Below are 11,382 nucleotides of genomic sequence, written 5' to 3' on the forward strand. Positions count from 1 at the left end.
AGTTGTCTTCTGCCCTTGAGAACAACCTTTGCTTCAATTTATTCACAAAGTGTTCTTCTCCAAGACATTAAGCTTTTCTAGTGTACACTGGGATGTTTAGATTCGGCAACTGGGTGTTAAAATAGATGAAAACTAACAGGTGGTGTAACCATATGGAAAAAATTGTATACATTTTTGCATGCAGTGAATCCCTTGATGCTGTATCTAAGGACAGAACCATTCCCAATGGCAAGCAAAGTACAAGATAGCTTATTTTTTCAAAACACACTGGAGCAGTTCCTCCAAACACAGGTTTCTAACGCCGATTCCTTCACTGCAGCTTTTTCTGCTTGTACCACAGCCTGCTTGTACCTCAGTGTTGCTGTATACTCTCAGATCACAGAGTCAGTGATGGCACATACAAATTTTCACATGCAAAAAAAGGAGAAAATTCTGCTTCACTGCTTTGAATTTGGAAACACTGGTGCAAAAGCTCCAACCTATTCTCTGAATTGCTTGAATTGCTTTGCAGTGCTGGAGTCAGAAGAAAAATTACTGCACCAGGCAATCTGAATCATTGCTTTCAACAACAGCACTAGAAAAAAGGCTTGTCAAGTTGGAGTTCCCCCCAAGCTGAATGACAAAACAGTATTGTTAGGCACAGTGAACTTGATGAGTTAAACCCTCATATGGATCCAACATTGGAATAGCCATGGCTTAAAATATGTCCCACACAAGAACCTTCAGCGCCTGCACATGTCACTTCTAGAGTGTAAAAGAGATGGATCAGATTTTAAAAAAAAAAAAAAAAAAAAAAGCAAGTCTTACATGCCCTATTTCATATATTCTATCTTCAGCTGAAGAGGGAATATTCTTTCAATATTATTTCTAACGTGTTTTGGGCTTAAATTTTAAAGTGCTATATGCGCCTTCCACAGCTTTGGGCAAGTACATGGGGTGTCTTTCCAACCTCTTCCTAGAGCCAGTGGTTCTCCGCTGGCTGTTTCTTTGAGACTGGTTTGCAGCCTTTGCTGTTTGGGCAGTATCTTGTGAGTATCTCCGGGGAGCACGAAGGATCCAGTTTGAATGTAAACTGTGTTCGCTTGTGCTGGTAGCAACTGCAAGACAGAAGATAATCTGGTGTTAACAGTTTGTCAGTGATATTTTTACATGCACAGTGAGAGAACAGGGTGCCTGCTTGGGTCCTTCCTGGACCTGGTTTCACTGCAGGATGTCACTTGGGGTGGGATTCATCTTATCTAGTATTTCAATGTTTGCAGTATAAATACGTATGTCAGAGCTAGTCCCTCTATGCACACTTCTAGGGCACAGCTAATCGGACCTGGTTCAGATATCCACCTTAGCCTAAGACAAAGGAGAGAAATGTCTGTTTCTCTCCACTGATTATACAGGATAGATGATGAGCTCAGATGGGCACTTCTTTATTTAGTTGGGCAATCCCATCCTTTCTGATGGAAACATACCATTATTTAGCCTAATCTTGAAATTACTTCTTTTTTGCTGGTTGGAGAGAAAACATCCAGCCATTTCTTGATGTGAAAAATGAAAACCAGATGAAGAAAAAATTATCTTTATAATTTTTATAGCTATCCTCCAAAGACATCTTGGGGTAAAGATGTAAGGCTGGGAATCAGCCCTGAGCAGAAGGCAAGCACTATTCCAGCAATAAACATGCTACATTGTTCATGTAACTGCACCATTCCAACAGGGAACAAGTAATGTATTATTGTAGTTTCACATACTGCATGTAATTGTCCTAGATTTGGGATGTAAAACTTGGAGGAAAACTGTATCCATTAAATAAACATACATGGTCTTACTCCTCCCCCTACACTCTGCACACCAAAAATAATCATATTTTGGCTGGTTTATACTGCACCATCAAAATCAACATCCACGTTTGGCAGATCCACATCAGGAACTCTCCGCCATCTCTCTGAATCCAGGTCTGCAATAACTGAGTCAAAGAAAGCTATTGCTTCTCTTACATCTGAACCAGACTGTGGGCCTTTTCTCTCCATGGATGCCTGTTGATCAGATAGGGAGAAAAAGATTTAATTAAGGGTTGGGCACAATGACTTCTTAATGAGCAAACTGTATAAGGAAGCTGCAAAAATTGTATTTGATTCCATACTTTAAGCTGTCAGAAAAAGACAGATGTCCAGACTACTCCATAGTTTGTAGTCATCAAAGAAAGCGGGACAGAGTGTAACAAACGTCTGTCTTGTTACATGCTCAACACCAAACATCTTCCACTTGGGCACTGCTAGCCAGGAGTTATAAAATCCCCAAGAATCCCTGTATCAGGCCATTTAATTAGGTGGCTAAGTGACAGCTGGGCTTTGTGGTCAAATTTATTCTACCTAGCAGTAGGCACCTAATGAGACGCACATTAGAAATGTAGTCATGCAGGGTTCCTTCTGTAATTAATGCAGGGCTCCAGTACCTTCAGAAGATGAGTCAGGCCTTAGGTAGGCTGAATTCCCCTCTGCAGGCAGATCTTTCTCTTAGCAGCAAAGGGATTGTGGGGTAACTTGGTTACTAATTTAAGCATCTTATTAAAATGCCTAGGTTAGGTGAAATGAATCCAAATCTAAATTGCTAAAGTCTTTTTGAAATGGAAAAGGACCATGTGTGCTAAAATATGAGTCATTCAACACTGTGATAATTCCCACAGGAAAGCCATGGGGTTTAAAATTAGGAGCCTGTCTTCATAAAAAAAGCAAATGCCTGTCTATAAATGCTGAAGCAGTAATAAAGCCTCAGTTAGCAATTCTGTAGGTCCATATGGGATGAATACTTCCTGCCAGACCTAATGAAGGGTCGTATATTTTCCTTGCCAGCCCAAGCTAAGTGTATTGTCAGGCAGCAATACCAAGTCAGAAAATTGCTACCTTGGGTTTCAAACATGCAAGCAAAGGCTACATACTGTATCACATCTCTGAAGGACCAGCTTGTTCCCTGTTCTGTGGAGGCAGAGAGATGAGCTAGCTTATTCCCCTCCTGACATTATGGGCTGATTGACATTCTCAGAAGTGCTAAAAGATAGCTGCTACCACACAGCTACTGAAAATAGTGACTGCTATTATGACTAAACGCTTATTGGTTAAAAGGCATTTAAAAGAAATGCCTATGTACTTCTAGCATCTGACCCACCTCTCTATTTTTTTCTCTCACTAGATCCAAGTGGCAAATTTTGAATCCACAGTCAGTCTGTAGTCCAGGCCCCAGGGATCTTTGGATTAAACCTCCCATGAGGACAGGGTTGTTTGGACAAAGTGCCTTTCCGTTAATCATGCAGCATGTAGGGGAAAGAAGAGAATTTCCACTGACAGGTTATTTAACACAAACAGGTAGTTAGGGACAAAACCATTCAAGCCTGGTGATAAGACAAACCTTGCAACCTGTGAACATAAAATTTGTAGTTAGGAAGCCAGAGTATTCTGGCTATTCTAGAAGGCTTGACCTCCCCCTAAATTTTGCAAAGCCAGGGCTGTGCAGCTTTGACCCTGCCATTTTTGTTGGCAAGAATGACTCATACAGGTGACATATCCTGCTGATGTTCCTGTTTGTTCTTAAGGGGACAGCTCACAGAGTCAACATGCCAGCCAGTACTGGGGCTGTTCATACCTAAGAGATAGCTGGTCACAGTCAGGTGACAGCACTCAGCCCCAGCCTGTGGAAGATTCACTTGTTTGCCAAACACAAGTTAAGTTTGGCATTTTTCTTAAGTGGTATTTTCAGTGGCAAATCTCAGAAATTCACAAACTTGCATGAAGTCTAGTTGTGCAGAATCTAGCTCCCAGCCTCCTGGTCCATGGTTTTAGTACCCTTTTGCACTCATTTTTTCCTGTCTGGCTGATAGTTAGTCAGGTACTGCTTTGCTATATCACTGCTTAGCTCATCAGGGAACTGGCATGCTGTAAATCTCCCCTGCCTCAAGCCAATCTTTGTATGACAGTGCACAAAGTCAGTTCGAAGACTGCATCTATAGTGTTGAGATTTGTCTCCTGGCATCTGGCACGACTAGGTCATTCTCCTATATCTCAGTCATTCTCTTTGGATGTTTCCCTGGCCCTAAATAGTAATGTCTTTATAAAATCTATCTTCTCCGGCCCACTGAGGTGAGTATTGTTTCCCACTACTATTCCTAGCTTCTGAGAGTCACCATTCAAAGCATTAAAAAGATGACACAAAGCCTAATAAAACCAAATGAGAAATCTCACTGACTGAATGGGCATTAGATCAAAACATAAAATTAAAAAAATGTGCTATTTAGTCCTAAACACATAAGCTTTGTCCTTTGGTTAAGCAATGCCTGCAACAGAGCTCAGCTTCACCCATTCTGACATTCTGCTGTGACAGAACATCTAAATGTGGCAATAACTTATTGGTAAAGTCTACCTGGCCTAACCAGTAAGTCAGCCATACCTCCCTTCTTCCCACCTTCCCCATTATTATCCAGTTTGAAGACTGCACTGGGTAACCTGAGTCTGCTGTCAAAGTCATGTTTGTGGTCACGTTACCTAAACAGTTCACCCCACCTGCTGCAATCCTTTCCTTTGTCCTCACTGAATCAAGTCCGGACTCAAATTAACCAGTGAACCATCTAGTGACATACATTCTATACACTGGAACAAGGAGGAAGCTTTGTAATGCTTGTCTCTTTAGGATACATGGAAATAGTCTGCACCAAAAATGATGTTTTATTTTTCTGGTATCATTACAGTAAAGGGTGAAGAATTATACTGTCTCAAAATGACCTGCCAACTCACTAATGAACAGATAAAGGAACCCTTAAGAATTCCTCATGCCCTACAGCATACTGGTAGAGCTTGCACTGATGTTACATGTAGCACTGACAAACTATCTGACCAGTCAGAAAAAATCCTATTTGTTTCAATGAATTTACAATTATTTTGTGTAGGTAATTTTACGCCAATAAAAAAGACTGCCAGCAAACCTAGAGATTACTGTGCTTGTCAGTGATTAACAGCTATAAATAACCATAGTGGAGAACTTTGAGGCACTTAAGTAGCCTGTCAGAGTATTAAGAGAACAGGTCCCTCTTTCATAATATTTTTTCAGATACTTCCCATACTCTCATACCTCTTTCCTTCTCCTATTTTCTTTCCCACCACCCAAACATAGGTATATACATTTCTTTCCATGACCAGTCTTTCATACTTAATTTCCCACTACTCAGAAAGAATCTTAAGGTATTTAGCAGCATTTCAAAAGATGTAACGGTAAAAAGACAACTGGCTGAGACCAATAAAACAGAAAATCAACATAGGTCATATAGCTAATTGATTCATGACTCATGACCAAGCACATGGCAAAAGTTCTTAGGAATTACCTTAGAAGACTCTTCAGAAGGAAGTGGAAAAAATGACTTCTTTCCAGTTTTGGATGATTTTGTGGACATTGGGGAATCTGCAGCCACATGCATGGATTTCAATTTACTGATGTTGTCAAGATATTTTTTCCTCAAGGCTAACAGATCCTGTAAGTACTTCAAGCAGTCCTGAGTCTTAGAATACATCCAGTCTCTGTCTTCCTCTTTTGTCTGGAAGCAAGAGTCGATGCTGGTTGTACTTCTATATTTTTTTAGTGGTTCACTAACTTTTTCCTGCTCACCTCCAAGGACGTACATAGAAGTGCTGCGGATCAATCTCACCGCAGAACCTGTGCCATCACAGTAAGGGATGTCATCTGTCACATTTCTTCGGTGGGAGTTGGGGTGAAATATAGAATGAATCTTTTTGAACATAGCGTGTCACTTCCTCCCTTTATGCCTTTTCTCTTTCAGCTCCTTAATTTAACCCTAGATCTGGTAATCAGCAGCTGTTACTCTTGCCATCAGCAGACAGACAATTTTGCCACTTACTGTAATGAGGAGGAAAAAAACCCTATTGCTGCACAAATTGCTCTCAGTCTAACACATTGTGAAGAGCATGATGGTAACGCAGAAATGTGTTTTCTATTCCATTTGCGTCAGTGAAATAGCTTTATCCTTTCCTCCGTTTAAAATACAGTACAGGAGGTCAAATATCATGCTTTGACCTTTCATTTGACTTCTGCTCCCCGTAAAAAACATCAGCGTCGTGGCAGAATTTCCTTCATCCACGTTTCCTCCGCGCTTCGCGGTGCCCCGCTCCGCCGGCCGGAGGGCGCCGGGCGCTGACCGTGGTGCTGAACCGCTCCCGCCCGCCGCCGGCGCCCACCCGCCTCCGGGGCGGCAGCCCGGCAGGCCTCTGCGGGATGCCTTTTGTGGAAGAGCCTGTTGAGATCAGCCTCGACAGGGACAAAAGTCTGAGTGGGGAAGAATAGTTTCTGTCGGGTGGAGTTCAGCTGCTGAAAGAAGTCGCTCTGGGTTTCACCCGATAGTAACTAGGAGATGGCTACAGCTACCTGATACCACAGCACTACCAGGAACAAAGTGGATTCAGATGTCAGGCTCTATTACACTCAGTACAAAGATGCCCTGTGTAAGGGATGCTGTAAAATAAAACACTCTTCCAAAGTACTCATCTGGCAAAATATTGCAGACAGAAACCAATTAATTTGTATCTTTCCACATTAGTTAATCTCCTAGATTAATGCAAGAACATTTAATAGAGTCATTTTGATAACTGGTTTTTGGCTGAAAGCTACAGAGAACATTGACTATTATCGGCATATTCAAGCATTGCTAGTATTTGTGACTGTGTGACATTGTGATGTATGCTTTAAAGATAAGTAGCGAGCCAATTTGGTCAGTTCTCATGACTAAGACAATCAACAACTTTTTAAAAGCAAGCGGGAATGTCCTGATTTACCATGTTCAAAAGAGTTTTCATAGTTCATCTTGCTCAAGAATTGAGTGCTTGAGAAAATAATGATTCTGAAAGACAATGGATATCACCCTGCAGACTCTACTGAGCAAATTTCTGCTAGTGCCACTGGAAGTGCCAATTGAAGGCTTAAGCATCCTAAGAGACATAGGTTCTCAACAGGAAAGATAGGTTCTAATATAAACTTGCATCCATTCCCTCAGGAACTCTGATTTACTGGATACTAAACATATACCACAATGATCTTAAAACATGCTTTGTTCCTTTTACCTATAGCTGAAGTTGAAATGTCCTTATAACTGAAAATTGAGGCAAATAAACTTTTTGCCACTTTTTTAGCCTTCTAATACCAGTATAGACATGAACCCCACTGCAGATGAGATCAGTCTAGAGATTGTTCTGAAACACATTCAGCTGCTTGAGATCTAGTACTTATATAGAGGTATTTCATTATTGATTATCTTCAGAGTCCTATTCAATCCCACAGCTAGGTAATAGATTAGGTTGACTTGATGTTAGCACAGACCATTAGAACCATGTAAGAAGATGAGTTGTCTCCCCAGAATTACATGTCTGATATGGAGAAAGTTTCTGGTCATCAATACTAGCCTAGAATAATAATAATAATTCCATCTACAGATTGATTTCATTGTCAGAGCAAAAGGCTACAAGGGGACTTTTAATTTATTGTCTTCAGTGAGTGAGGTAAGTATCTGTCACAGTCATTCTAGACACTGTGTTTACTAAGTTATGAAAATTAGATTGTTCCAGAATAACCCTATTAAAAATTACTTAGATTTGCTACACAGGATACTGGTCTTTGGTCATAGACATGATACAATATCAGTGAGCTTCAGAGAGGCACTCTGAGTTACCTCATAGTCACAAAACCTGTGATTCAAAAAAATCAGTAGAAGCTCAAGCAGTTATTGACAGAATTGAGTCAGTAAGGTCAACAGGAACTCCACTGAGCAGCTGCTTATAGGATCAGACACTGACTTTCAATAGTGGATTGATTTCTAAGCTCATCTGGACTTAAAAAGAGCTACAGGGTAAAGCAAAAAAAAAAAAAACAAAACACCAAAAAAACCCACCCAAACAAAAAAAAAAAACCCCAACCCCCTAAGATACTGTTCATGAAAGCACAGAAAAGAGTGAAGAGTGAATTTGATGATATACATTGTGATTTGAAAAACATTTCATACGGGCCATAGATTTTCCTGTCCTGCTTCAACTAAGTACCTGAAACATATGCTGACATCTCACTAATTTAGCTTTCAGTCTCTTAAGAAGGTTCTCTATATGAAGCATCTTCATTCCCAGTTTTCATTCTCTGCCAACATATGTGTGGTTCCCATTGTTCACAGCGATGTTAGAATAAGGAAGGATTGATATATGCATGAGACAATACAGTAACTGCATTATATACTAGAATTTCATTTGGAGTAATAAAGGGTCATTTACAATTATTTCAGACATTAATATTTTATTCTGTGCATTGGTTATGGGCAGTGGGAATACACAATCTTCCTCTCCTATTGTAAAAATGAATATTAATTTGTTTTCTTCAGAGCATCTACTGTAATTTAAATAGCTCCATGGATTTAGAAAGCTAAAGGACAAAATAATGGATATATTTAAAGGTCACAAATGTCTCTAGTGTGTTTTGTGAGAAGAGGAATGCCCTATGTCTTTTTAAGATATTTTCCTATAAGGCATTTGCATTGAAACATAGTTGTTGAGTAGTGCTCTATTTATTTATAGTCAAACTCTGGTGCCTGTGTACCTGTAACTGTCCCTATTTAAGTAAATAGCAGAGCAATTATAATTCAGCCACCACAGATCACAGGTCTCTTCCCTAGTGTTACTGCTGGGGACTGAATATGCTACTCTTATCTAAGACAGCTGGTAATTAGAAAACAGGGTGTTATTCAAGAATGATTTCCTCCTGCAAGAAGACAGTCATCAAATGGCAAATATGGTTGAAGAAGAATATTTAGTCTGTTAATTCAAAGTACCAAACTCATGGGCAGCTATTAAATCATAGATAAAGACCTCCCAAAGAAGGAGCTTGTGAGAAGCAGATCAAATAGACCACACTAATCAAATAGACCACACTAAATATTTCATGTCATCTAAGATTACTAACTTTGACAAGGCAATGCTCATACCTTGTTTGTTCATTTGACTATTTGAATCTGACTTCACTTGCTCAATATTTTTTAAGTGACTTTTTTTTCTATTACTGCTTTCAATGTTTCTGTTTTCTTCATAGCTAGTAGAGTGATCTAAGTTCCATAGACCACCACCCAATCACTCCCAAAACTGCTTTTGTTATCTAGCCCTGGCATTCTGGCTATTGCCAAGTCATCATGACTGGCTAGGAAAATCAACTTAGAAAATCCAATGTATGTGTTCTGTTTAACTAAATGAACAAAACCCCATAAAATCAAATTTATAGATAAATACAATTAAAAGAAAATCACACATCTTTTAAGTTTTTCACATTAACTTATTTGTCAGAATGCATTGTTATCTCCAGAATAACATGATATCATGCATACAAATCTGTCTACTTGATAGTTACATTTCACCCAAGTGACTGATACAAAGGAATCATCCTTGAAACAAAATAAAGCTCTGATATCAAAGAAAACCCTTGAGAAACTATAGATGATGAGGTATTCTTTCTCTATCATAAAGTTGCATCAAACTGTTTTATCTCATTCAGGATAATATTTTTTTATTATATTTTTAAAATTAAAGTGAAAAGACTTACTTTGTTTTTAAAGAAAAAAATAATCCACACTTATGTGAGTGGATAGTAAAGTTATTGAGCATTGTGTTATTTAGATAATTCAGAAACTGAAGTGCAGTTGTCAATCTCTATTGAACTCTGCTATATTTATATAGCTACATAAAAGAGTAACTTGTTCAGAGGGAGTTAACTGAAACAGCCCAAAACAGAGGAGAACAGAGCAAACAATTCATCACAACAGGTATCTACAGTTTGTTCCCTAGTCCTTTATTATTTACCACTTCATATGTTCCCTTGAAGTTCTGCAAAGGCACACACAAAAAATACACAATCCCCTACAGATTTAAGAGAAAATCAAGAAATGCAGGAATTCTGAGACCACAACTCAAGATTAAAGAAAAATAATATCCCAAGGTTTGATACTTGCATATGGTGGCTGTCATGGCACTGTTTCAAAGACCACATATAGTTGAAAAGATTAGATGGTGGGGCATTCCCAAATCATACACCAGGTGCTGAATGTCAGTCCTTTTGATGAGTGGCAAGAAACATCCACTATTAGAGGTGCAATACCACAGGTCTCCTACCTTTCATTGTCTAAAGGGGAAGATGGAAGATGAATGGACCTTGTTATCAAGCAAAGAAGAATCCTCAGGAATGGTTGTTTCTTCTCTTTCAGCCCATGAGGATAACAGTCTGGAGGAGATCTGCCTCCCCAGAACTGCTATCAGCAAGTGCTTGATATTATTCCACTTCGGGAAAGTTCTCAAAGTATGAAAGGAGAGAAATTCTGATACCATGCATTTGAAATAGATATGACTGTTTCTCTAAGGCATGAAACTGGAGAGATCAGTTTCCCAGTAATGAAGATAAAGATTTTTGCTCGAGCTGATTTAAATGTAAATACAGTGAAATCTAGATGTGTTGCCCATGTCAGATTTAACGGTGATCTTTTTTTCAAAGGGTACATGCTTGAGCCGTGCTGTCACCTGGGCAACACTGACCTGCAAAACCAGCTGAGTCAGAAAATCAAGGGTCCTGTCAGAGAATGAATAGAATTTTTTGTAAATCTGGAGCATCATCTTTCCCTCTAATCTAAATTTGAATCTAAGCATTTCCATTTGACTTAGACCCTGCATATTCTCCATAAATTTTCACCACATGAGAAATTTGCATTCATTGAATAGGTTTCATTGCAGCATAAGCACTGACTGTGACCAACTGAAGCAGTGACTGAATTCCTATCAGGCATGAGAAGGTAAAGAAATGACATTCATGTACGGAGAAATGCTTATGAAATTATTACACAAACGAGATATCAGTTTTGGTTTGGCTTGGTTTTTTTCCAGTTTCTTATCCTGGCATCACTGTTGGGAAAAGTTTTGTGTGCGTCCTGTGACAAAGCAATAAAGTGCACTCTAGTGAAACAGCCACTGCTTTAGAGCTATCTCTATGGCTGTTGCTTGGCAGCATTTTCAGAGGGTGAGAGGTTACCACACTTATCCCCTGCTGTATCCAGCCTCCTCTTTCCCTTTGTTTCCTCGAATAACCCTGCTGTCATTAAAAACTCCATCTCTGTGACAAGCTTGACAAGGGAACTTTGTCTTGTCTTCTGTCACACAGGGTCAAGGGACAACCAGTTGGCCTTGCTTGTTTCACTGGAAGAATTCATGTCCTTTTAGTAGAAACACTGTTAGGACCTTTCAAAGCTTTGTTAGTCTTTGTTGAATTAGTTATTGTCTCGCCTCTTGAGTCCTTTGTTCCAAAGATGGCTGAAGAATTATTGTG

At 39.4% G+C, this 11,382-nt stretch overlaps 1 protein-coding gene across 1 annotated transcript; it reads right to left on the reverse strand.

The window, feature by feature from the left end:
- Positions 1–802: 802 nt before the first annotated feature.
- C2H13orf42 (chromosome 2 C13orf42 homolog) lies at positions 803–5,773 on the reverse strand. The gene is made up of 3 exons (XM_074815768.1): positions 5,360–5,773; positions 1,880–2,027; positions 803–1,097 (listed from the first exon to the last, which is right to left on the reverse strand). The coding sequence occupies exons 1-3, from the start codon at positions 5,771–5,773 to the stop codon at positions 868–870; spliced, it is 792 nt and encodes a 263-aa protein (XP_074671869.1). The 3' UTR covers positions 803–867.
- Between the last annotated feature and the right edge of the window lie 5,609 nt (positions 5,774–11,382).

The sequence above is a fragment of the Strix aluco genome, chromosome 2 (genome assembly GCF_031877795.1).
Source record: "Strix aluco isolate bStrAlu1 chromosome 2, bStrAlu1.hap1, whole genome shotgun sequence".
Lineage (NCBI taxonomy): Eukaryota > Metazoa > Chordata > Aves > Strigiformes > Strigidae > Strix > Strix aluco.

Bases quoted from the DNA above. Each gene is read 5' to 3' on its own strand.
- C2H13orf42 (XM_074815768.1), bottom strand. From the start codon at position 5,773: ATGTTCAAAAAGATTCATTCTATATTTCACCCCAACTCCCACCGAAGA. The intron at 2,028-5,359 runs GTAATTCCTAAG...TCTGATCAACAG, and splicing joins CTTCTGAAGAGTCTTCTAAG to GCATCCATGGAGAGAAAAGG. The intron at 1,098-1,879 runs GTGCAGTATAAA...TCTGTCTTGCAG, and splicing joins CGTGGATGTTGATTTTGATG to TTGCTACCAGCACAAGCGAA.